The sequence below is a fragment of the Vidua macroura genome, chromosome Z (genome assembly GCF_024509145.1).
Source record: "Vidua macroura isolate BioBank_ID:100142 chromosome Z, ASM2450914v1, whole genome shotgun sequence".
Taxonomy (NCBI): Eukaryota; Metazoa; Chordata; class Aves; order Passeriformes; family Viduidae; genus Vidua; species Vidua macroura.
Genome location: NC_071611.1, coordinates 64,551,166 through 64,578,616, shown reverse-complemented (window position 1 = coordinate 64,578,616; position 27,451 = coordinate 64,551,166). Strand labels below are relative to the sequence as shown.

At 37.6% G+C, this 27,451-nt stretch overlaps 1 protein-coding gene across 2 annotated transcripts in view; it reads right to left on the bottom strand.

Annotated features, from left to right (window-relative positions):
• FBN2 (fibrillin 2) overlaps nt 1-27,451 on the bottom strand; it is a 116,254-nt gene that overhangs the window by 81,889 nt on the left and 6,914 nt on the right. The window contains exons 5-10 of one of the 2 annotated variants that reach the window (XM_054002935.1): nt 26,696-26,791; nt 11,687-11,884; nt 6,783-6,908; nt 3,184-3,321; nt 1,105-1,257; nt 107-340 (exon numbers count right to left, since the gene is read on the bottom strand). In XM_054002935.1, the coding sequence (XP_053858910.1) occupies nt 107-340; nt 1,105-1,257; nt 3,184-3,321; nt 6,783-6,908; nt 11,687-11,884; nt 26,696-26,791 (945 nt within the window). The remainder of the gene's footprint in view (nt 1-106; nt 341-1,104; nt 1,258-3,183; nt 3,322-6,782; nt 6,909-11,686; nt 11,885-26,695; nt 26,792-27,451) is intronic. The other variant, XM_054002934.1, reaches the window with a different exon arrangement.

The window sequence follows — 27,451 nt, the reverse complement described above, 5'->3', positions numbered from 1 at the left end:
GTTAAGAACACCACACCCTATCCAGACTGAGCAGTAAAAATAAAGGAAAAACAGAAGGAATAGAGTAAAAAAAAGGACCAAAACAAGTCAGAATGCAAGCACTTACTAAGCCCCGTAATGACTGGGCCACTTCCAGTGGAGATGTGACCACCTGCTCCTACCCCTGCTCCGCCCACAGCTGGGGAAAATCCGTTGTTTCCTGGGACTGGGATGAACCCAGCTCCTCTTGGTCCAAATCCATTTCCATTGCCCCTGGGATGGAACCCATTCCCTCCTGCTCCGCCACGCCAGGAGCTGCCTCGGGCAGGGGCACCGTCCACACACAGCCTGCGGTGGTCATCTGTCAGACAGGGGGGACAGAGCAGCACAGACCAGGTCAGCCTCTCACAGCCAGCTCAAAAGGAAGGCACAGTTCTCCCTGTGTGCAACAAAAACCAGGATAGCAACTCCTCCTCTCCGTGATGTCGTATCTTCCCCCTGCCACTCCGAACCTCCCTTGGTTGTGGTAAGTGTTGCTTGAGGAAAGAATAAAACGGAATGCTGTAATTTAAGGATATTTGTTAAACTGTTTGTTAAAACTGTCTTCTTGATGTGTTGCCAGCAGCACTGTAACTCACTGGTTTCTCAGAGGTGTTGATAAAGAAAATATCGTTTCATTAAGGATGCGCACTATTCCTCTCTGAGCAGAAGTGAAAGAATAATTTAAAAACTGGTGCATTCTAGTTCAAAGTAACCCAAAATGCAATGGAAAAAGAGAGCAGCTGTTCCTTTAAATCAAAATTAACTATGGACCCTAAGAATCATTTCCTCTTCAAGCCTGACCACAAAATCTTCCCCATTTCCTAAAAACTATTTCTAAAGCCAACGAAAGGACATTAAACAGCCAAGAGCCAAATAAACACGGACCAAAAAGAAAAATGGTTAACAGATGGCAGTATCAGTATTAAAAACACGGAAATTAATAATAATGCAATCCATGACCTTATTTTTTTTCTGTTTAGTCTACATTTTAAAGCACTTTAAACCCCCTCAGTGACCTCCACCCAAAGCAGAATGAACAGCAAGAAGGAGAAAATAAACCAGCCAAACCAATGGGGCACTCACCAGATCCTCTGACAGGACACACCTCTGGGACAAAGCCACTGGCCCAGCAGCGGCCAGACTCACAGCAGCACTGCCTTCTGGTGAACCTCCCAGACAGCTCCTGTGCACAGCGGCCACTCTCAGATCTGGAGAAGCAGCTGCCTGCTCTCTGATCTGGCAGTCAAGTTAAAGACAAAAACCAAAAACAGTGACATTGATGCCATTTTGGTTTTACCCTTCCCCCTTTTATATATTCTCTGTATCCTTGACATACATACTTGTAGCTTTGTAGCCTCATATTGTAGCTTAGTTTCAACATTTTCCTCAGTAGAAAGACAAAAAAAATTCTAGGATGCCTGTGCTGTCTTGGTTCTCCTTAGAAACCAAGGCTGAAAACAACTTTCCAAGATAGATTTTTGTAAACAGGGCCTAGATCTCATCCTAAAGGGGGAGAATTCAGAAAGTGCTAGAACTGGGGGATATTACTTCACCAGGCAGATTCCTGATTGGGGGACTCTTGTCAGATGTGCTAATTTGCAGAATCTATAAAAATTGTACATGTGTTACATGGCAGGCATATCTTGGCCTTTTCTACCTGATGAATTTGTGTACTTGAGGATCCTCACATAAAGGTGCCCTTTTTATCACCCTAATTGTGTCTGATTCATATTTTTTAGGACCAGAGAAAATAGCATCAGCATGAGCCCTCAAAGCTACCTTCTCCTGTTCATCTGTGGTAAGGACAAAAATGCTTTACAAGTTGCATTAAAAAAAAAAAACAAAAATCAAAACCAACCAACCAAACAAAAACCCCCACAACATCCAAACTGCACCCAATAATTATCTAACCCATGTATTCCACATCAGATTTACTGTAGGATCACACAGGTGCAGTGGCGTTAGCCTTGCATTAATCCACCATGCAATCCTAAAGTCTGCTCAATTCAATAAGGAAATATGGATGATATGAAAAACACAAAGTAACACAAACAAAAAGTATATATATTTATATATATAAAAACCCTACTATGGCAAAACCTGAGATACTTCATGTAGCAACAGCAACACCAACAAATTCATTTAATGATTTTTTTCCTTAGCTTAGATGTATCTAACTGAAAAAATGCTATTCAGCTTGCTCTGCTCAATTGACTGAAAGTACAACAGAATATTTAGCAATGCCCTGTGAAAACTACTCTCCTTCAAGGGCAGATGATCTTTTATTGTCAGATTAGGGCATGTGATTTTTCTGCAGCACTCATGTTTTGCGAGCTGACTTTAAAAATCAAATTGTAAAATATGCCAAGATCCACAGAAATTTTGATCATATTGAAAATCATAGGTTTTCAGTATTCCTGAGGCTAGCCACAATGTATTTGAAGTTGGCACTCCTCAGATGAACCTGAATAGCAGAAGGTGGCTACACTGTTTAAAAAATTACTAATTTTAAATCACTTGTAGGTCTTGTGCTGCTACTTGCTTACATCATTTATCCGCAAGTCAGAAAGCCCTTCAGAATTCCTACCCCTTCCCCAGTAGGAGAACAAAGAGCTTTGATATATCTGAAATAACAAGGACCACATGAAACCTAGAAAACACATTACGGTTAGTAATTGTTAAGGCTTTATACACATGGTATGCAGTATTTATAGCTAATTGGTCAGAATGGTTTAAATCACATACTTGACACATGCACCTATATATAAGAAATCAACACATGTGGAAATAAGCAAAAGGGGGTTTCATAATGTAGGGATAGCTATTAAATAAACTGTCCTGTAAAAGGTGAAATCTAATGAAATCCAACACTTAGTTTGCTTCATTATCTGTTTCTGACAAATTAGTGGCACATGCATATGCTACTTAAGGAATTTTGAGTTTATTTTTGTGCCTTATGTTGACCACTAAAAGTTAAATTAACTTGTGTGAGATGGGATTTGAAGCACCAAGTAGGGATAAATGTTTGCTCCTTTAAAACCAAAGTGTGCTTAACTTTTGGGCTCATCAGATGCAGATTCGAGAAACAAATAAAATTAACAATTCCTACGTTTGCCTGGACAACAGAGTGAGGCCCTGGGGCAGGGGGAAGTGCCAGATAGCCGGAGCACCTACCAGGGGTGCAGGATCCATCCACAGATGTGACAAAACCCTGTGGGCAGATGCAGAAATAACTCCCCACAGCATTGGAGCAAACACCACCCTCACAAATCCCGGGGATGACGCTGCATTCATCAATATCTACCAAAAAAGGAAAGGAAATGGGATAATTAGCAGAGCACTCATACTGCACTAAAAAGAGGGAAAGAGCTTTTCTGAAATGAAGTTGCTATTCAACGCAGAACAAAATATTGCTGGTGCTTACTTACTGAAAATAGTTTTGTTTGCCACCTATTGAAGGTTTTCCTTATACATGCACTGGGTGTTTAACACTTCAAGTCACAGAGTACAGGAGAGCAATCTGAGATTTCCTCCTCCTGAATGATTCAGTGCCACCTCTGAGAAGCACAGAACAGCTACAATGGAATGCCAAAATACACATCCTGCTTTCAGGCTGAAGGGAGTAGGATGGCACAGCAGCCAGCCAGGACATCTCTGGGCTTCCTGTGACCACACAAATACTGCTCATGAGATCTGACTGCTTTCTGGTCCCCTTAAGATTCCAACCGTAAGAAAGAATTTTGGCTAAGCCCTTCAAATGCAAACTAACCTTTTGATGCATTCAAATATTTCTGCTGACTGAAAGCAGAGGTCCCACTTGAACACAGAGGCAATTTTTTGTGTAAATATGTACAAAATGAGATGTCACCACACTGATAAATGAGCTGCTGTGCGTAACCAGGGGCTGCCAAATTCCGAAACAATGGTCCAGCAGTGCAAAGCCGATTTGTAGCTGGCAAGTTAAAGGCAGGTGAAGAAAGTTTTTCACCACCTCTGCACAGTTGCAGGATGACCATCCTTCTCAACTGGCTACATGCAAGGAAGTTTAGCACTGTCCAGGGCTCTTGTCCAAGAATGACAGGAAGCTGGGAAGGTAAAAAAGCACTCTCCTGAAATCTAGGCAGTGATCAGAGTGGCAGGAAGACTCAACAGTCTTCTGCAAGGGGACAGAAAAACCAATTAACATGGAGAACCCGGGTGGAAGAATAAATTATTTAACTTACTAGAGCAGTAATGAGCAATTGGTTTTTTGTTTCACTGTTTTTTTAGCCAAATCTCAGTCCCTCCTTCCCCCTCCCTGGTTCTTGCATGTGCAATTATTTCAAAATATCACTATTACCTCTGACTGGAAATTTTGAGACTTCATCTCAGGACAGGTTATTTTTAGTGAGGCTGACTGAAAATTTTACTCGTTTTCTTCCCCCCCCCCGCTCCAAAACACATAAATTAATTATCTCAGGGAAAAAGCTCCAAATATAAGTAACAGGGAATACTATATTAAGGGAGAGGAAGACTGGAGGCATGAATGGATCCAGTGCTGCACACAGGATGGGACATCCAGTCTCAACTTGAGAAAGAATTTAAATGCATGACAAAAATATTGCAGATTTATTACCCAGTGAGTTTCTGCTTAAAAGACCCGGCCTAGATACCAGCAGTTCAGAATTTGTGGCTTTTACTGCTAGGGAAAGCAGGGTTTTGTAAGTAACTGAGTTACAAGTACCAGAAATGGGGCTCTCAACTGCCAAATTCTGGGAAAGGGTTCCTTGAAAATAGTTTTAGTCTAGAAAGTAATATTAGAAAGCAGTAATACCTGGTAGGACCAAGTCTGAATAGAATACAGTCTAATGAAATTATACATTGAAGCAGGAAAATCTGAAATAGAAGTATTTATTTTAAGCAATTCTTTCCATTTTGGTGCCATTTTTGTTTTTTGGGTATTTTTAAAAGCCTTAATCTGCTTCATATAGTCTTAACCTCTTGATACCAAGAGTACATAGTAACATATCCTTTTGGAAAAGCAACAGAGGCATCCTACCTCTTTAGAGCATCTTAAATAGTAAAGGGTGTCATAACTAACTACATCTTTTTAACGAGTATGATGTATCTGCTATTCGAGAAAAGTAGAACACATTTATTAAAGCCCTGGAACACAATAAGTAATACTCCATCCCTTTTGTAAAGCAACAATCATAAGTGAAGGTTTCTCTACATTTAATTCATTTCTGAATAACCCAAAGATCTAAGTTCCATTAACTCTGGGAGATAACAACATCCTAAAAATGAACAGCATTTCATTAATGAAAACTCAATATATTGTAGACCAAAACTTTTAAGGAAAAAAAAAAAAAAAAAGGGAAGGGTTTGGGGTTTTCTTTTGTTTAGCTAAGACACTACATTGGTGGACTGGATACCTGGAATTTGGTACAATCCCTGTAATGGTCTTTCCCAAATTTTTCAACTATTAGGGGTACAAAAAACACAACATGGACATTCCTACTTATTCTAACAAGAGCTGTTGTTTCCAGGAAGAGCAGCAGGAGGAAAAAAAAAAAACCCTAATCCACAAAATACCTCTGGATGCTCAGGGGCAGAGGGTATACAGGGGATCTCAAATCTCTCCTTCTTAAGTAGGAGAATTGCTGTTATAGTAAAGAAGGTCTGAATAATTATGGCAAGATTCCAGCCTTTGAACATGGGAGCCTTGACTATTACTGACTCCAACTCGGATTTTGTCCTTTGTAGCCAGTAAGTAACATTTGATCTGCTTTTCCACACCTAAAAGATGGAAAGGAGTGAATTCTTAAAAAAAATTTACTTAGGTATTACTTGCAACACCACCAGAAGCAACATTTTCACTGAACAGACATGATTTTTAAACTGACTATATTACTTAATTTTTCTGTGACTGTTGTTCTGTAGGCAAATCTCAACAAAACTCTGAGGGAATGTCCAAAATTGACTGCAAACAACGTTTTTGTTTGTATCTGAATACTGATTATAATGTAATTTGGTACCACAATTAAATTGCCAGCACATAACAAGTCAAAGCCTTTAATAACAAAATCCTCTTATCAGCACAACTTGAATGTAAAAGTACCCACTGGTTGAGTTCTGATTTCTTTCAAAGGTATGAAAAAGTCACTGAAATCAGTGAAATCTTCAGCAAACTCACAAAAACTCAGCAATTTTCTTTCTCATTATTTTAAATTATAAGGAATTGCTGCTCTTAATTGCATCAACACATTTACTGAGTAAATATGGTCTATGTTTATTAAACTACACTTATTAAAGATGGTCCGCTTAATTTTTCATCTAAGAGAGAAGAGCATTTCCTTGGTATTTTTCACTTACCCAGACTCATCAAAACTGCCACATTTCCTTCCACTCTGAAGTCACTAAGCCAAAAATTCTACCTGAACTAGAATATTTCTTTTAGAAAACAAAGAAAATCCTAGTAACTCAGCAGCAGTTATATGGTACTCAGAGCTTTTATCAAGAGTTCTACATTTTCAAAGAAAATAAACACCGTGTTTACCCACAAAAGTCAGACAGAAAAAAATATCTACTGTAAAATAGGAACAGCTAAGTAGAAAAGATGGGATGCTGCAAAGTAGAAACAAAAAGCACAGTTCAGTGATGCTATGCCTGTCCAGATGAGAAATCACAACTATCCAGCTACTTAATAATGCTCATTACCAAAGTGCTCTAATGCTCTGCATAACTCCTTCTTAGGTATGTTCTCCTACAGCATCACTTACCCTCACATTTTTGAGTTGCCTCATTCTGTTTGTGGCCCACAGGACACTTGCACTCATATGAACCTACTGAATTGATGCAGTTTCCTCCTTGGCACATTCCAGGGATAGCCTGGCACTCATCAACATCTGCAAACACAAAAAAAGACCCAGATCTGATTACCTCACTCAAGATACATAAGTTAGTTACTTTCAGTAACTTCTGTTGCATTTCAGTAAGTTCTACTTCACTTCGAGTTTTGTTAGGTTTCTTTGTTTGGTTTTGAATTGCTGTTGCTGTTTTTGTGGTTTTTTTTTTTTCTGCCCAGCTCTAATTTGGTTACACATAAACTACCCCATGTTTCTGTACGTTTTTATACAAAACTATTCAATAGGATATTTTTTCTGGTTGGCTTCCTTAGTACCTGTACCATGATGTTATCATCCAGGTGTTTCAGGAATCTTCTGAACCTCTTTGTTCCAGCTGTGTGGTATCCCCAGGTAACATCTGGCAAGAATATGGAACTTTTTACAGGTGGATGATCAAAGCCCTTATAAGGCACTGAAATTCCACCTGAGTTTGTGGATTACAGTCCTTCAGTTTTTTTTCCTCCTGGTGCTCGTGCTATAGATAAATCTATGGTATTTGCCTTCTCCAGTCACCTGCTTTTCCATTTATGCAAGTATAATTTCTCATAGTTCAGGGAAAATGCAAGCACTTTTTTGAGATTTGGGTTGGTGTTGTTTTTTTTGGGTTTTTTTTTTTGTTTTGTTTTTTTGGGGTTTTTTTTGTTTTGGGTTTTTTTTTTGGGTTTTGGTTTTTTTTTTTTTTTGGTAACCATTGGACTTGGGTTTAAGTACATTTGCTGAGAAGTTTGCATTTAGCTCCTGAGTCCAGCATACTACCATGTTCAAAATGCAACAGTTAGACTGCAAATGGATTAAGGACTTTATTAAAGGCATAGAATTTCTTTTTTTTTTTTTTTCTCTATTTTTTTCCCTAAATAACCAGTACTTGCTTCCTGTTTACTTGGAAATCAAACATTTAATGTTTGAATACTTTAAGGAGTCGGGGGCTGGACTGGGTACTCTCCAGAGATTCCTTCCAACCCTAATTATTCTGTGAACCTTGACATGGCTTAGCAACATCTAGAGAGAAGATGGTTCCAGCATTTATTGATGCACAGCCCACCCCATAGCTCCCTACTGAGGAAAACATGTGGTGCTTGTCTTCTGACCCTGGGGCCTCAAAATGCATTTATCACACACAGTGTGCCTGTGCCTTTTCTCACTTATTAACACCTAAATTAAGTTTTCTGTGTCAGCAGATCAGTTGTTAAAAATGCATTCTGTGTCTGACACAGTTTTAGAAGTTGAATATGTCAAGGAATAGTGAATTAATGGCAGCAGCAGCAGGCTATGAACACCTCCCAGAAACAGGAAAATATCACTGGAGGCCTGAGGTGAACTAAATTTTAATCTCTATCAATTCCATTAATTTCTTTCAGTTCCTTTAAGACAGCAAATAGATTTTGAGCTTTGCTGAAGCCTGAAGAGCCAATCCAAATCATGCAATGCATCATATTTACATCATATTTAAGTGTACTTACATCATATTTAATTGTTAAGAAAGCAAGCAGATTCAGCTTTAATCCTAACTTCAATCATATATAAAAATACATACATGCTAGAAGACTGATGGGTTTTTTTGTCAGTATCACCTTTTGCTGAAAACCTAAGTTTGTTTTAACATATTATTGGTGTTTTGGGACTGAGAAAAGTCAAGAAGAACAAAAGAATTTTATTAAAAGGGTGTATTTTACCAATTGCTTCCTAAAGGCTGTTTTAGGATGTAAGAATTTTTTGCTTAAAATACAAGCAAATTGAAATGAAGCTTTTTTTACTATCTTTGACAGTTAGGCTAAACCACACAGAAGTTCCAGCATTATTAATTATCCACTTACTCACACTTTTAAACCTCAACCACATTAACACAAGAAACTTTTTACCATAAACAGCAAATTTGATTAATAACTCTGCATACAAAAGTTCAATATGTTACAGATTAAGCAGAATGTTTCCATGTGTTCATAGTCTAATATTTGGTAAGGGAAAAGAGACTTTGTGCTTTTGCAGAGTTTTCGTTGCAAAATGCCTTTGGGATTTGCACAGCTAACTTTAAACATGCACCTTCCCTTTCTGATCTGTGGGCTGTTTCTCAAAATAACTCTGATAAACCAAAAAAGCTCAGGAAAAATAAATCTACTCAGATGTTAGACACAAATTTTGAAGTTTTTTATTTATTATAGTAGTGACAACAATTATGCAAATTTAAAAATCTCTCTTTAATTGTGCCTGGAATATGTATGGGGAGTTTCTTTGTAATGGATCTGGCATGTGGGGACTAAAAGGTGAATTGGTCTTGAATATAATGGAAAACTCCTGGTTCTTCCTCTGCATCCTAGAAAGCAGAAATACTGCACACAGCAGAAATAATACCATAGCATTTTTCCCTGTTTTAGTAATTATTTTCACAATAGCAGGATGTGATCCTAGACTGTCAATCTTTTCACTGACTCAGACACATTAATACCAAGCACCAGATTACAAAAAGAAATCAGCACTCTTCATTATGAAGTTGAACCTTCACCTGTCTTCTCTCTCTTGTCCAGTTCACCTCGGTGCCTTTAACATTCAGACAGTGTATTCCTACTACAGAACAGATTTTCTTGGATTTTATCTCCTGTAATGGATATACACACTTAATCATGTCAGCAACAGAGGCAGGAAGAAGAACCTTCCTATTTTCAAAATCTACTCAGCTATGACCACTCTTCCCTCCTTAGAGCAAAAAATTAACTGCCTGCAGGGAAAAGGATGTAGGTGTGAAATGGAGCTGTTGAGGAATGCAGGGAGGATCTGAGAGAACATCGAACACAGGATTTCTGCCATTATGCTTCTCCCAAAGCCATGCAGCAGTGGCAATAAAGCTCTCTCAAGCAGAACACTGAAATTCCTCCTGCCTGAGTTCTTGGAATGAGGGATGTCTGAACAGTTAAATTCCTTTTTAAGACCTGACTGAATAGAAACTCCCAGGGAAAAAAAAAAAAAAAAAAAGAGTCACAATCAAACAATTTGAATTTTGATTAGTTTTGCTTCTCTTAGATTTTTAAAACTTGTTCAGGGTAATAATGAAGTTAAGAGTACTACTACAATGTTCTATACAAGAACATTACCCAGAAAACATAATTAACCCTCAAAGGGTTAATTAAGGGTGCTAAAGACCCATTTAAGATTGAATCATGCAAATCCTTTGCAGAGTAGGAACAACTTCCTACTTGGGAGTTACAGCTTGTCAAATTTAGCTCTCTAACACATACTGAAATCATTATTCATTTTCCAACAGCAAGGCTTGCAAGTTCCACTGCTTTTGAGTTGTTCATACCAACTCCCAAACCCAGCTATCTACTGATGTAAGCCCTCACTTCAAAAATACCAAACATCTGAAGTGTGGACTGAGTGAGCCTGCTCTCCCCGATACATGACAAAGGTAGTTTTACTGAATACCAAAGAGGTTTGAGTTCCTTATATCAAAATCTCTGCAAATCTGATGTCCTCAACAGAAAGAAAAGCACTGAAAAGCAAAACAGATACACCTGTTTGCCTCTAAAACCCTCAGAGAAAACATGTGGTTTTTTCTGACCTCTCTGTTGAGGATGGCAGAGCCCCAGAACAGGCTGCCCAGGGGGGTCTGGAGGCATTTCAACCCCACGTGGCCACACTCCTGTGTCACCTGCTCTGGGTGACTCTGCCCTGGCAGGGGGTTGGATTGGATGATGTCCAGAGGTTCCTTCCAACCCCAACCATTCTGAGATTCTGTGACCTTATTTCAACAGACTCTGCACTGCAATGTGGAGTTTGGAAAGGCACAAAGTGCCACATCCAGCCCCTTCCTGCATCCAAGTGGTCTGGTAATTCATAACAGAGCAGACACGGTGCTACCAGCCTTCTCACACCACAGAGCCCAGGAGTTACCAGTACTCCGAGCTCAAAAGAAAATGCCTCAACAGCTGGAAGGCAAAGATTATGTTAAATAAAGAAATTCTATCCCTCCCTTTTCCCCAGAGAAAGGCCAAGGATTCTCATCTATGCCTTGCCATCACCTTGTAACGTTGTATGCTAAGCCCAGCTGGCATAAATACAACCCAAGCTCCCGATTTAGCAATTATATGTCAAAAATGTAGCAAAAATTGCGGCTGTTCAAACTTCCTTTGTTCACCCCTCACACAAAGTAGACTACCACATTGTTTCTATGCTCCCCAGTGGAATTTAGCAACATGGTTAAACGGGTAACTATTTGCCACAGGGAATATACTGCCAGAAAAAGAAAACACAATTACTGTGGGCATGGGTGACAAAGAGCACCACTGATCTCTCACATAATTCAAATGAAACCCCAGGAGCTATGCCAGGGTCAGCCTGGCAGAGCAGTTTCAAGGACCCTTTGTATGTGGCCAAGTCATACAGTGGAGCTTGACCTGGAGATTGCAACATGCACCCCTTCTGTGGTGCACTGTTTCTGGTCCTGACACTGTTATGAAAAGTGTCTAAAACACATTAATCACTTCAAGACAAATGGCAAAACATAAACTGCTGCACGCAGGCAAGGCCTAGCTCTGACACGGGAGGAAAAACAACATCAAATATTTCTCCTCAGTATTGATTCATAATCACTTTTTCCAAGCACTTAAGCTTTGTTCTCTGGGTCCAGCAGTAAAAATCTGGAGGCAGCAAAGCACACCCAGATTTTATCCCAAAACATAGACCACACACAAGGAAAACAGCAACCTTTCAAGGGCACTGCAAGATTTTCAGGGTGATTGTCAGAGGTGAAAGTTGTCACACAGAGAATTCCAGTCAGAGCTCACCTTGGCAGGCTCCAGTGTGGATATTTGGGATGAAGCCACGGCGGCAGGGCTGGGGCTGGGCAGGGCACATCTCACAGGGGTGGCCCCAGGCCCGCCCCATGGTGGCACAGCACAGGGACTTGGTGCACACAATCCCCGTCAGCTGGCCCTGGCACATCTGCTTGTTCACCTGGGTGAAACATGGGCCTGTCCTGTAATCTGGGGGGAAAAAAAGGAAAGCTCGCTGTATTATACAAGGCACTGTACTAGCAGCTGTAGAAGGAATTGTTTTTTTAATCCAATAGATATCTGTATTAAGAAAATTCCATGGAAATTTATGCTGTATCACTGCTTACAGAAGTCACATGACACCTTCCATTGAAGGTAATTACTTTCATGAGTTATCATTCAATTTATTTCTCTCAAAAAGATACAACAAAATGAAAGGCAGCTGGACACAAAATTGCTTTTAAGCATTGACAACGTATCCAGTAAAATCCCCAGTAAGCAAAATAATTTTACAAACAAACAAGGAAACAAATAGAACACAAGATTAAGCAAACAAGGACTGGAAACTGGTTTTCTTGCGTCTAAGCTACTTCATGGTGATTTATAGGAGGGAGCTACAGACCCCACAGCAGCCACACATTTTTTCACTCCACATTGATCAGGATGCATGCCAAAAGAGTTACAGAATCATCATTCCAGCTGGAATGCCTGTTCCAAAATAGTGCTATCTACAGAGGACTGATTGGCAAACCACCACTTATCTTCAGAAGAAAACCATGAGACAACACAACCAATCCAAGCTGTATGCAGTACACTGAATAAAGCACAGAAACTACAAGAAAATATACCTCTGGTAGAATTCCTGTGAAAAGTTGGTTTATTAACACTGTACCTGTATAAAGAAAAAATTTTTTATGCTATGAGTCAATGCAAACTGGGATCAACAATTAATTGAAATTCTCTAGGAATAAATAAAAAACAGCTTGTTGCTCTTAGCCAGATTTCACATCCTTATGGGAACTCTTAAAAAGAGAGAGGGGTGAAAAAAAGAAGAGAATGCAAGGCTTTTACTCAGACTCAATCACATGAAAGAAGGCACAACAGTCGGGTTAAGGCTGCTCAAGATGCTGTTCCATCTTTTTTTTTTTTTCCTATCAAAAGCAGGCTCCAACACCAATATATGGATAACACACTGTCTTCCACACACTTTCATTCAGGTGTAGCTAGTCCCACAGCAAGATGCAAATGGGAAAACCCTTGTTTTCTATAACTTGATACTTTCTCCCTGAAAAAAATAAGAGCTTCCACATCTTTAGAAAGCAAAAAAATGGTCTTTCCAGTGAGATATTATACTAAGCTTCCTGGGCTCTTAAAATGAAAGCTCAAACAGAAATAAATGTTCTGCTCCCTCTCTTTGGCAAGGGTCACTCAGGTATCAGTCTAGGAAAGACTTCTGCAGTTATTTATATACACTGGTAGTCAATTTCAGCTGGGCTTTTCACTTTATTTAAAGTCAGTCAAGTACACAAGCACAGAAATGCCTGATGATAGAAGATTAAAAGATCTTAAATACTCCGTAAGGCATGCCAACTTTAGTATTTCTTGATTATCAATGCAAAACAGTCTTCAAAGTTACCCTCTGAGCTTCCCCTGTGACCATCAAGCCACAAAAATGGCACTTCTAGCAAAATAAATACACGACAAAAAGAAAATCCTGTCCTTGCTCCACACATTCAGAGTTCAGTTCTCAATGAGTGAATACCCTTTACAGTGAAATCAAATAATGACTTACTACACATCTTCAAATTCCCAAAACTTGCATTCAGCAGGTCTGAATTCCTTAGCAATCCCAGCTAATTGCAAACCTAGCAATTCCTATTCAGGAAATAAGTAGTTCTGCTGGACAGTACTGTATTTTTACAGCAGCAATTCTCCAAGACATCATTTTTTGTAGGACCAATCTTTGGATATCAGGAAGGAATCAGAGTAGGAGTAGAAATTCAAACAATATATTTCTCCGTGTAGTGGTTGGTGACCCACAGGAATATCCTGGCCAAAGATATTCTGCATTAAGAAGCTTGGAATTCTATCAGAGGAAATTAAACTTGAAACTCAAACCGGAGAATTGTGAATTGTATCTGAGTTCCTCTACCCTCCCATAAGACACAAAATGTTTGTGTGTAAACTCTGTCAAAACTAGCAATCAAAAGTACAGTTCAGAAAGTGTTCAATAGAAAGATTAGAGAATATAACCAGACACCAAAGCATGCTTGTTCAGGAGAATATGAATGAGTCAGCTACAAGAAGGACTGATACCAATACACCTATTGCTTATTATATCCTATTACACAGAAATACATGCTCTGGAAACCACCTATGCATAGGTGTCTACCCATGCCTTAATAAACAGAAAATGCATTAATCTAATGTTCCGATTCTGTAACCAAGCAATGGTTATCGGCATAAGCCTGCAGCATGGTTTCTATTCAGAAATACACTTTATAATAATATTAGCATTTTAAAATATTACTGTAACTTAATAAATTATTCTTTAAAAGTGCACCCATTTTAATAATCTTTACTTGTTCAGTTTATCCAGCATGAAGGGCAAAGGTAAAGCAACTGATTAGTGGCTGCTCTTCTATACTACCAGGAAAATAAAAGATTTTAAAATACAAAGTGAAGGCAAGCACATTCAGGTTAATGGTAAAGTTCAGCTGTTTACACAAAGATCTGTAGTCAGACAGTAAATTTTAGATGTGGGAAACAAATGCTATAAAAATAGATGCTATTTTGAAGATACTTTGTAGCTTCAAATGAAGCTGTGGATTTGTTTTGCACAGCCTGTCAGATTATATTATTATAATGGGTGATCAGACCTTAAAAACTCCCACTTATGAATCAGTCATCTTTTCCATATGGGTTTGCTTGTCTTATTCTTAGGTGGTTCTTCATTTGTTCCTCTGCCAGCACTGCTGATGGAATAATTTTGTCAGAAAGAACATATGTTGAACATAAGTTATAAATAATTTGTTATTCTAGAAAGGGTAACTGCTTTGGTGAAATGAGGTGATCTTCAGCACATGTGTTACACAGTTCTGGTTTTTAACTTCAGAAAATTATATTCAATATTCACAGTGACCTGAAAAAGACAACCTTTGTCAATAACTCAAATTGTTAATATAATTAAATTTAATGAGGAATATTTTTTCCCTGGCATCAAGAAAAAAAAATCACACCATGAACTTCAATATTTAACTATGCTGCAACATTTCTATTTTGTCAAAAAAGTATGTATTTTGTATTCTTGAATGGGACTATCCAACTGTTATGGTTCTTGGGATTTTTTTTTCCATTATTCCTTTTCAAAATTCTAATTCTACCTGTAATTAAAACAGTCTAGTTCACAGGAGCCTGAGACAAGGAGCTGTAATGTTGAGATTTCTAGTCTTGATTCAGTACCCTTCTATTTTAGTTTTCTTCCTCTTCCTCTGGCCAAACAAATGATTCAGATGAAGGTGTAAAAAACCTTCTGTAAACAGATATGGAATAGTCTGTCTGCCACGTGTCCTCTGTGTCTAACATCCGCTAGCTAAAAACCTGAAACACAGTGTTTAACATCCCAAATACCACCAACTGTCACTGAGGACAAAACATTAAAATATTTTGGTACGCATGTAAGGATCCAATTTCTAACTGAATTTTGTGTCAACTCCTGCCCTTAAAAATTTCACCTCTTCCCAGGTAACATGAAAGAGAAAAAGTGATGCATGAAGAAAAGTAAAAAGGTAACTACACATGTTGGAATGTCCATTGCAAGCCATCCAGAAGAATGTTAAAATCTGAGTTTCTTTTCATGGGAAAGCACAGACTGAAATTTTAAATGAAAGCTCCCAATACCAAAATACTGTTCCTGTGAAAAATCCAACAGAGGTGCAGTACCAGTCTCCTGCACCCAGCATGCAGAAGGGAAAAGCACAGTCACAAATACTGTATTTCATATCTGTGAGCACTAGAAAGATTTAGCAGGAGGGAACAGTGAAGTATCTTCCATCGTTTCTATTTTTAAAAATCCCCACAGAACCATAACTAAATAAGGAACAATGCATCTGGAAACAAGCATTTTTAACTAGAAGCTACTTAGAAGATTGATATTTCTATTACTAAAAACAAATACTGAAAATATTAAGCATGTTCATCATGAATCACATGAGGAGTGAGTAAAGGAAGGTGTCTGAGATAGGCCTTCACAGCCCCTGTCAATTAAAGAATAAGACCTAATATACCCTATTAATGTATTTCACTTCCTTACAAAGCAAATTTGCCTTTCATTGGACGTTTTAGACAATCTCACTTCCCTAAGGAATATTTAGGAAATATTAAGGAATAGATGAGAAAATAAGTAAGTTCAACTTCCATCACCTCACTTGCAGACTCAAGTACAGCAGACAGAGTATCATTATTAATTATTCATATTAGCATCTCAAAAATCCATTTCATACAGCAGCATTATTAAATTAACAATCTAATGCATTGGACCTGAATGCTGGAAAGAAGTAAATGCTGCCAGCATTACCAGGAACTTCACTCTCTTCTAAAAGAAGAATCAGCACAGTGAGTGAAAGCCCAAGAGATGCACTCTATGCCAGGGAACCTTCAGAGTGGAGACATTAAGTCTGTCCTGGCAAAGACCTGAGGTTAAATTCACCTTGCTAAAAGTTACTGCAACAGGAAACAAGATGGAGAAACAACTGTCTTTATTACAACTCTGATAGGTGGCAAATTTCCTTGTAATTTCTGCTAACACTCAGAGGTCTCCAGACATCTGAAATTGTTTTTGGCTGCTTGTTGCAGAACCTGCTTGTTGATTACTGAAGATATTTTTCAATAGAACTCTCTGAATTTTCCCCTTTGCAACATGAAATCTTCATGTTTTGATGAATGAAAGTGTAGTCAAGCTCCATCTTCCTGCAAGGGGAAATTCCATGGTATCCCATGGATTCCTACCACGGGACCATCTTCCAGGACTGGAAGAGCAAGGCATGCCCAGGTCTCCCACTGATCCTGGATAAATGACAGCATTGCCCAGACCTTCCAAAGAAAGGGAGATCAGGGCTTTCCTTGAGAAACTTTTGATGTGAGTATGAAAGGGTTGGCAATACTCATAACTGTCCTTGGGTTCAGAGCACAAATCTGAAATTTATGCATATATAAATATTATTATTCTTACTCAACTCCAACATCTGCAGATCATAAGTCACAGTAATGCAAAAAGCTATTTAAACATTTTAACACATTTTTAAAGTGCATATGTTTATTAAATATTATTTAAAATTTATCTTCCTTCAATGTTTTGATAAACTTTATATGGATATTTGGAGGGCTTTTTTCACAGTAAATGCTTAGCTGCCAACACAGAGTACACAATAAGGGACATTTCAAAGGTAACAAGAAGGTAGATGAATTGTACTTGATATAAATCAAAATAATTTTTTTTCAAAGGTGACATCCAAAAAGCTATGGTAAAAAGGACTGCTGGCTGGAAATGAAAAATGAGTCTCCTGGAATATGAAAGGGAGTTGGCAATGCTATTAATTTTCTTGGAAAAAATAATCTGTGGGCAGTACTGCTATTTAGACTGAGGAGTTCTTATAAACCTGAATAGTAAAATCAAAGCCTCCTTTCCTTGACTTTTTCTAAGAAACTTGTGTGTAAAATCCTCAATTAAGCATCTAATAGCATCATGTTTATTGTTAACATAAATCACAATATCACAAAAGTCTTTCAAACATTTAAAATTGTTGCTAACTCAAAGCTGGGACACATCCCCAGCAGGTTCTTTAGTCATTATCTCAAGTGGTCTATAAAGTTTATTTTCATATGTAATAGACAAGAAGAGCAGCTTAGTGAAAAATGGTTTTGAACATTGATGGTTTGGATGTTTTTATACAGCTGACAGCTTTCATTTTCAGGTTGAAATTTTATTACTGTTCTAGTGGTTCCACATGACCTTTTCTGACCAGCTCCTGTGATGCAAAACTTCCCATCACACAAACTCCTGTGACTGACTGGGTAACTTAACAACACACACTTCACAGCTGAGAAGGAAGTGGAAGGCAGCTGTAAATGAAAGAAGGAAAAGCCACAGGTTCAATGCAGGAATCTGTGTGAGCTTAGCAGCTTTTATGAAAATTCCAGGATCCACCAATATTTCTGTCATGTTCATTCTAAGCATATTCTCATTTTCCTCTGGCTGGAAGAGCAGCAGCCCTTTTCCAAAAGCAACAACTCCATGGTTCACACAGACATTTTTATATAACTGGTATTATGACAGTTTTAAGCAGATCTAGTCTTAGTGTAGTTATAACTGCATATCTTAATACTCTTATTAATTAAAAAGCAATTCATTATGCACACCTAAGTACGGGGGGGGGCCAAAGTAGCAGATAAATAACAATATTTCTGAAATAAAATGCAATTTTGTCTAATTGATCTGAACATTGAAGAAAATGCTTCTAATACCACAGGACACAAAACATTTTGAAAAGTACACACACAAAAAAAAAAAAATAAGCACAGAAATAAAGAAATAGGGAAATACTTCACTTTTGTTATTTATGGAATTCAGCACCTTCCAGAATTCAAGTATTTCCTTAAAAAACTTCTTGGAACAAAATATTTCCATGTGTAATTGAAGTATCATACACTGACTGACAGAAAATTTCAAGCATGGAATAAAAGCTGGGACAGAAGTATTCCTGAATTTTGGTTCCAGCAAGACATCCAATTTGGTTGGAGCTCCTTGTAAATGTATATATTTCCTTATGCTTCCACAGGGCCTGCTATTTGCTATTATATAAAGATGGCCTGAGTTTGGACTAATGAAATCCCAACACTTAGCACACAATGTGACACACAATGAAATACTAATCATCAGTCACTGCAAGAAGTTACAGCCTGAATCACCCCTGGGCAAATAAGAAACAAGAAAGCAAAAAAAAAAAATTTTTTTGGCTTTTTGTAAGATTCAGCAGATAATATCAACTACCCTAATATGATGTTGGTACATCTTTGCTTTACAATATCTAAAGCAGTGAAGGAACTTCTTCATGCTGCCTGCTGCTCCTTCCTCTCGTGTTTCTCCTTCAAAAACACCTTACTCATCAAAACCTGGATACTGGAAAGCCAGATAAATGCATATTAAGTTCTTCTTTCACATACCAGGAATTAAGAAGCCAGTATCTTACTCCATGCATGCAAAAATATGCTACTTTTTTGACTATAAAATGGAAACTTGAATTACACTGTCCACAGCTTTTGGTTCCCTGCTCCATGGAGTCAGTGCTAATCAGTTCAACCTCAAAGGAACAGAATCCCAGAACCAGTGAAGAGGAAGACTTGTAATTTTAAGACAGGACACCCTTTTAAGAGTATTGCTGAAAAAGGGCACCCTGCACACTCTCCCTCCCTCTCTGAAGTTCAGTGTCATTCCCCACAGCAAAAGCCAAGGCTTTCAGAATGCACCCATACTTACAAAATGAGAAGGGAAAATGTTTCATAACCAACGCCTGTGTAAATTAGAAAGGCATGGAAAAAGGCAGAAAGCATTCTCAGGAGACCAGAAACCCTAATAAAACCACAGACATTGAAGCTGAAAACAATCTCCTTAATTATTAACCTAAGTAGGAAAAACAACTGTTTCACACATTACCCTTAGAAAAAAAATTAAATATATATGTCTATTTAAACTGCAAGAAACATTTCCTCAGACGACTGTCTAGACTGCTGTGATAATTTGAGTTCATAATAAGCTAAAAACCCAGCCTGCTGCTATTTACTAGAGTCCTGTCTCTGTAGAGGCAGAAACACAGTTTCCGTTCTTCAGGTCTTTGCGTGTGTTCAGCAAAACCACAGGGCTTTAGAAATTTACCTCTTGGGCTTATACAAGATTTTCAGGAAGACATAAAGCTGAGTATCTTTTCACAACCAAAATATAGGAAGGAAGATAATTTATCTATCGTCTCAATACAGAAATAATTTAATCCTGTTTCTCATATAGCAAGATATTAGTCTGAGGTGGAATAAATCAGCTTACTTTTGGCACTCCATGATTTTGCAACCCTGGATGCAATGTACTCTTGACTGCCTTCAGTAAACCACTCCTGATAATACCTGGATTACTCTTTTCCGTACATATTTTATTATAGCAACTACAGCTTTTAAGATACTGCATGATTAATGCTTGTGAAGACAGATACGGTTGAAAATTTAAAGCAGATCCAATTTACAGAATTTTAAGCCTTAACATTTAATTCACTGTAAGGGAGCTTAGAACACCTATATAAACAATATATAACATTAGCACTTGCTGAATTTGACAGAAAGTTTTCCTATTTACATGAATATTTCAGATATTTTTGCATTTTCTCTGTTAAAGACACTCCCTGTGGGCAAGTGACTCAACTTCTTCTGATCTCTAACTTTCCTAGATATCCTGAAAAGAGATCAAGATTTTTTTTTTCCTGGATATCTCACAAATTAATTAGCTTAATAAAGTTAATATTTTTTCTAGATTTCAGAAGAAATAATCTTTTCTTCTGAAACTCTAACAAAGCCATCATGGCCTTGCTCATCTCTTGTGTTTTCTCTCTCCTCAAGTAATTAAACAAAAGGTGACATTTTAGTGTATCTGACAAAGAGCAAAATTTTCACTGAGGAAGGGAAAAGATAAGACCAGACAGAATTTTTCAAAGGCGTCATCTTCCCTCTCCTCTGCAGCGTTTCTCACCCACTCATGATTTTGCTTCACTGCTCTATATTATCAGATCCTTGTTTCACTTTTCACTGAACAATCTTTAGATGCATAACATAAGCTAGTCTAAGTCCTACCTAACACATAAAAAACACAGTATTTTATGCTCACTCCTAGACTTGTTCCTTTTCTAGGTAAGAGGAAAAAAACTACTTTTCATGTGCAGATTTTTAAAAAACAGATATATGAAGAAAATATATATATTGGGTGTAAGTATAAGGTGTAACAGTTCTGGTAGTTCTTTCTTTCTTTTCACAGTTTAGGGCACCACAGCTACAGAGCTTCCCTTTTAAATGATTTAAACCAATGGAACATTCCCTGTGCCTGAGCTGCACTCTGGGGAAAACTCTTAAGCCCTTGGAAGAGGTCATTCAAATCCATATTTTCATTTTACTTTTCTAGACCTATTTTAAAGGCATAAAACCTCTGCTTTTAATTCTAACACAAAATGCAGCAACCCTACTTCTGTGACACTTTGGCACCTGCCTATGCTTGAACAAACGGAGAAGTTTTGAAGACTTCAAACGCTTCAAAAGCAGCAAAATTGCTGCATTTAAGGGTTTTTACCTTTTTCTTTTGCTGGTGCCAAATGAAGAGTCATTCAAATATTGGGATTTAATTAAAAAATAAAAGAAGGGAGTAAGGGAGAGACACTGACTGGAACCACAGTACTTCCTTCATCACTACTGCAATCAGCATGATCAGCATTACCCATGTCATTTTTAAACTGCTGAATGTTGTATCTTTTGCAGACATAGAAGGGAGAAATTTTCCAAAGCCACCAATACTACCTTTTTCTGGATGTTTGCCTTTGAAAACCTTGTTTTTGGGGATAATGATGGACAACAGATGCAGGGAATGCAGTGCCAGAACCCTGTAACACCACCAGGTATTGACATCTGAGAGCTGGAAAACAGCTTTTTGAATCTGCCCTGCTGGAATCTATCAAGGGATGATGTGGGCTAGTATCTACAGGCCAGAACCTGCAGCAGAAAAAGTAGCTTGGTGAGCAGGGACTGCACTTAAATGGCTGTGTTATTAACATCTAATGAAACCTCTAGCCTCAAAAAAAAACAAAAACAAAAACAAAAAAAAAAAAAAAAAAAAAAAAAAACAAAAAAAAAAAAAAAAAAAAAAAAAAACAAAACAAAAAAAAAACCACAAAAAAAACCAACACATAAACCAACACAAAAACACCAACAAACAACAAAACAAAATATCTAACAGGTTCTTCCAACACAGATAATCTGATCTACTGTCCTGAATCAGGTATTTACCTGTCAGATAAAGCTTTGCCTTTGCCTCTTACTGCTGCAGGTATTTGCAATTGTTATCTCTACTATTTCCAACAGGAACAGAAGCATGCTTTTTTTAGTCTAAACTGAAGCTTCTTTTGTTATAAAAAACATGACCATTGCAGCATTTTGCTTGCAATCAGCCTTCAGCTAAGTGTTGAAAAAGCTGACAGAAATGCTTTCTAAAAAGGAGATAAAGTAGACAAGAATGTTGAAAGTTGCAAATCTTAGGAAGATTCACATTTTATAGTTTTAAACTACTGCTGACTTAGTTTTAGCTAATTTTATTAAACAGAACTTAATTTATTTCAGTTAAATTAGGCTTCAGGTACATGATTTAATACTTGTATTCCCCTCAGTGACCATGAATATCATCTGTGAACTAAGCCATGTAGTTTTTAACATGCTACAGTAAACGAATTACTTTTTTCCTCACTCAACAGGCCTTGCACAACTTCTTTATGAACCTGCAGAAAATAACCCAAGACCACATATTCCACTTCCCAAAGCCTAAAATTGGACTGAAGATTAATTAAACTGATGTTTAGCAGGTCAGTCTTTCACTTACTCTACACTGAAAGAAAAGAAACAGGAAGACCATAAAAAAAACCTCTATTCTGGCTTAGGATGATAGCAGCCATTAATAAAGGGAAAAAAACAAACAAACAAAAAAAAAAAAAACCCACAACAAAATTAAAAAGCTACCTTCCCAAGACTCTTACAAAAAGAGATGAGCTTGCTGATCAAAAAAACATTTTTGCTGTTAAGCAGCTCATGGTACTGCTAGCATCAACAGATAGGAAAAGCTGTGTAAAGTTAAGAGGTCTTCTAAATGCCTGTCAGAAGTAGTTTATTAAGGAATTACATTTTCTGTTTCCTCATTTAGACCTGATCACTTTCGCTTGATCACACACAAGCATCTTCAGCAACACTACAGACTAAATATATACTAGATTTCTTCTTTATAATAAAATTGTATTTGAGAAGTTGACTCCTATATAAATCTGTGTCAGTTTGCTGTGCTAGCTTAATTTTAAACACATGTATTATCTCCAAATATCTCTATAACCCCTGTCCCATCAGCTGCTTCAGTGTGTGTCCACTTCAGTTCTGTATTATTTTTTACTCTTTTGCCTCAGTTACTACAGTCACTCAGTTACTACACACTAACAAGTACAGGATGCTTTTTGCTTCGTCCTGCTTGTTTCCCTGTGCTGTTGGTAGCTTTTCCATCCACTGCCAAGCTTGAAGAAAAACTCTATCTCATATTGCATTCACAAAATTTTAGTCTCCCAGAATGGTTTGGGTTGGAAGGGACCTTAAAGCCCACCCAGTGCTACCCCTGCCATGGCAGGGACACCTTCCACTGTCCCAGGCTGGTCCCAGCTCCAGAGTCCAGCCTGGCCTTGGGCACTGCCAGGGATCCAGGGACAGCCACAGCTGCTCTGGGCACCCAGTGCCAGGGCCTGCCCACCCTGCCACGGAACAATTCCCAATATCCCATCTAACCCTGCCCTCTGGCAGTTTAAAGCCATCACCCTTGTCCTAACCCTACCTACCCTCATAAAAAATCCCTCTTCAGATGTGTTTTAGACCCCCTTTAGGCATTGGAAAGCTGCTACTCAAATACTGCACTTCCTTAATTTTCCCCATTTCTTACCTGCCAAAGCTTGATAACTTTACCTGAAATTCTCTTCCCTCTGCAAATGGATGTTTTTCCCCAGCTACACATTTCTACTCATTCCAAACCCTTTTACTTCCCATTATGAGCCATTTAATATAGAGTAAACAAGAACTGTTCTTCCACCCTCTATATGGGATGAAGGCAAATTACATCAGTGACAAGATTTGCCTTTCTCACTTCTCCCCTTTATCCCATGATAAAGAAGGAAGAAAATACCCTTGCTCTTCCACAGCTTTATATCTCTCAAGACTATCAATTTTAAAAAATGCACAGACCATGAGCAGTGATACAACTATCATTTACAATGTTGAGAAACCAAAGGAATTGGTCATGTTAGGAAAAAAATTGTCCTTATACACACAACTGAGAATGAGGTCTCTTGTTCTGTTGCTCTTTCTTTTTTCCATTCTTTCCATTCTTTTGCTCAACTGCAAAAATTTCAGGATCTTTGTTTTCCCCTTTAAAACACCACACAAAAAGCTTGGATCCTGTGGGCTTACAAACCAAAGACAAGCAGCTGACCAAAGACCAGATTTGACAGGAAATGTAAGAGGTACATATCAGAAAAAAGCAGGAACTCCCAAACAGGTTTTTCTCTCTTTTTAAACCAGCAGAAAGCCTCAAGTTAAATACTCTGATCATGCCAGTCATCAGTTACTGCTCAGCCTCCTGTCTCCAGCCCGGAAATTAGTTTGCTCAGAGCCCAAATAGCTGAAAAACCAACCATATTTTATCAATTTTATCATACAGCTTAGGCTGGGAGGCCAAGCTGAAGGAAACCTACACATGTTCTGTATTAGAAAGAAAATACCTAATTTTAAAGAACTTAGTTTATAGAACCATAAAAAGTATGCATTAAAAACACAATGATGTAAATAAAAATTACAAAACAACGTCTTTTATAACTTTGAGGCGATTTGCAAGGGAAGTTCACATATCCTTAAACCATAAAATTTTACTCAAAGAGTTATGAACTGCTGCTAAATTCAGTTTAAAATTAAACCACTGAGACACTTGCTGTAAAATATTACAGGCAGCTATGGCAACCCACAGATGAAGAAATCACTGCATTCTGTTATTTATTGGAAAGCATAAAACATTACATTAAAAGCATAAATTACAAATTACTGTTGTACTAAACAGGCATTTAAAGCATCTTTTACAGTACTTTCATGTGCTCCACCTCATCTAAAGAATAAACAAAACAAGCACTTAGATACTTTTTATAGTTATTATCATGATATACTATAGAAATCATCTTTTTTTAACTGAAAAATAATAAAATAAATTAGTAACTTCTTTATTTGAATATGAGAAGGTCTATGGAACACCAAGATTAGGCAAAATTTTACCTATCCCTGTCAAAGCTGTAAAAAGCATGTTATATTAGATGAGATATATTAGATAGTTTTTATATATGCAATTATATATGCTATATTTTATTGACAGTGACAGAAAGAAATTTGGCTTACTACCTCCAATTTCAAGCAATTAAAATGTAAACCTCTAAATGAAATAACTAAATTTTCAAATACCCACAAAAGGCAGATGAACTCTTGCAGAACAAGAGCACTCTACACAAAATTGAAAACCTAGTACTTTCAAGGAGAGCTGGGAAAATGGATGCCAAAACACTGATGTTTAAATTTCTGTACAGGGCTTGAATTCTGCAGCTAAAGATTTCACAATGAATGGTAAGAAAGCAAACCTAAACCCTTTCATATTCACAAAAGTTAAGTTGCAACACCCACATGTAGTAGAATCTTTTAAGCTTTGAAGGTCAAACTATTTAAAGTACAAATATCATTACTAAAAGCTCTGAGCCATCATCACAGCTAGAATCTGTCATATGCATTAATATGATTTCACCGCCCTGAATGTAGTCAGAGAACAGAAGCAAATCATAACTAAGAATGATTTTTTTTTTTATCTGGGACAAAAAGCAAGATTGTCAAGTTGTCTGGAAATAAATAAAAAGCATTTCTGAATGCAATCAACTAAATTAAAAAAAAAAAAAAACAACATTTTGAATATTGCAATTCTATCATACCATAGTTCAGTTAGAAGTATAATCCACCTTAGACACATAGCCCAGACTGCAGAATTTGCAATGGTAAGATCCATCAGAAGTAAGGCTCAAATTATAAATTACCCTAACCGTGTCCAATCCCTTGAAAATCCATTCTAAGCAGAAAGACTTGGTAGTCTCTTATTTTAGACAGGTATACATTGTGCATGGACATATCTCTGAATGGCTATAAAACAGCTCTAAGTAGTAACAAACTTTTAATAAAATACTACTTCTTATTTCTCCACTAACCAAACTGTGTATGATTTGAGTCCTTGTGCTTGCTTCAGAAGAAGCAACTACAGGAAATGGGGTAAATAGAAAACTGTAAATCAGGTTTTAGGAATGAAAACAACAACAAGCTAGAGACAAACAAACTGATCCTTTACATTTCTCTCATGCTTGTGATACCTAGTGGGTGTATAAACCAGCCTGGAATTGCAAACAGAAACTCCTGCTTTTTCAGAATTTGGGTTTTTAGTTCCTTTACCTCCAGGGAAATTATTTCCATTTCACAGTTAACAAATGCTAAAAAAAAAATTAAAATACATAAAAAAGGTGCAAGGTGATTTCTCCAAACTTACGCTCAGAACTCTGAGCATTTCACTGCTGAATTTGAAAAAAGGGAATTCCACAGGACTCCCTTCAGAAGCCACCTCTGAGATGCATTGTGGAATAAGAATGGGTTTAGGAAGATACCTGTACTAGGGTAATTGGTTATTTTTCAGTCTTTCCCTGACTTCCTCCCAACTAACTAGAATAAATTACTTCCCAAGTTCTTCTTATGAAAGAGGTGTTATACAGAAAAAAAAAAAAAAATCCTTCAATTATCTAGACTTACCCAATCCCAACACCACCAGCAATTTTGCTGGATTGTTATTTCATGTAGCAGAGAGCAGAAGACATCTAATCTTTTAACTATTATGTGGACAAAATATGCAGCCTAAATGAGCTGAATTTCCTACCAATTAGGTTTTGGACATGTCAATTTTTAATGTGTCTGTCAAACTAAAAACAAAAAAAGGAAGACATTTTCTAAAATTACAAATAATAAGTGGTTTACTGAAAGTTTACTGGCTGAAAATACACAGTGTAAAACACATACACACAGCATTTTTTTGTATACAACTACTCACAGTTTCCTTCCTTAAATTTCTTTTACCTCTTTGGCACTGAGGGCCAGTGAAGCCATAGACGCAAGCACAACGATTGGGTCCAACACACTGTCCTCCATTCTGACAACCACTCTCACAGACAGCTTCAATTAACAAAACAAACAAAAAGGTTAATAATATCATGGCAATGACATTTCAAGATTAACATATGCGTCATTTTAAAAATATTCATTTTTCACCCACTGCTCTGTCTTCCTAGGCCTGAGGATGGAGCTGATCTCCCTCCTACCACCCCCACCAGCAATGGCTGTGCAAACCAAATTCCATCAGTACCTGCTGATATTAACTGCAAACAGCTGCTCAGCAGAGGTTCAGCACAGATCAACAGCACATGTTCAACTTCAGTGTGTTTTAATCAACTGAGCAGCTCTAGTCACTCATAAGAACTTATCCCTCACTGAAGTTACCTATCCATCAAACCTCAACTATTTTTTGGGCATCTTAAGTTGTGTTGTTCAGTCATAACAGCAAAAAAACCTCTTGAGAAGAGAAAGGAGTCCAAGAGAGAGATAATCATCTTTCAGTTTATGCTGCTGGAAGGAGGAGTGATGTTTAGAAGCAAAGTAACTCATCATTTTTACCTGAAAAAACTCATCATTTTTTACCTGAAAAAACCACTTGTTTCTTAAAAGATCCTGACAAAAATTTTTTTGTGGTGAGGGAGGAAGCTGGGTGAGGTGAAAGGGTTATAAATCCACAGTGCGTTTAGATGAGAAAGATATTTCACTGTCATGGGACTTCAG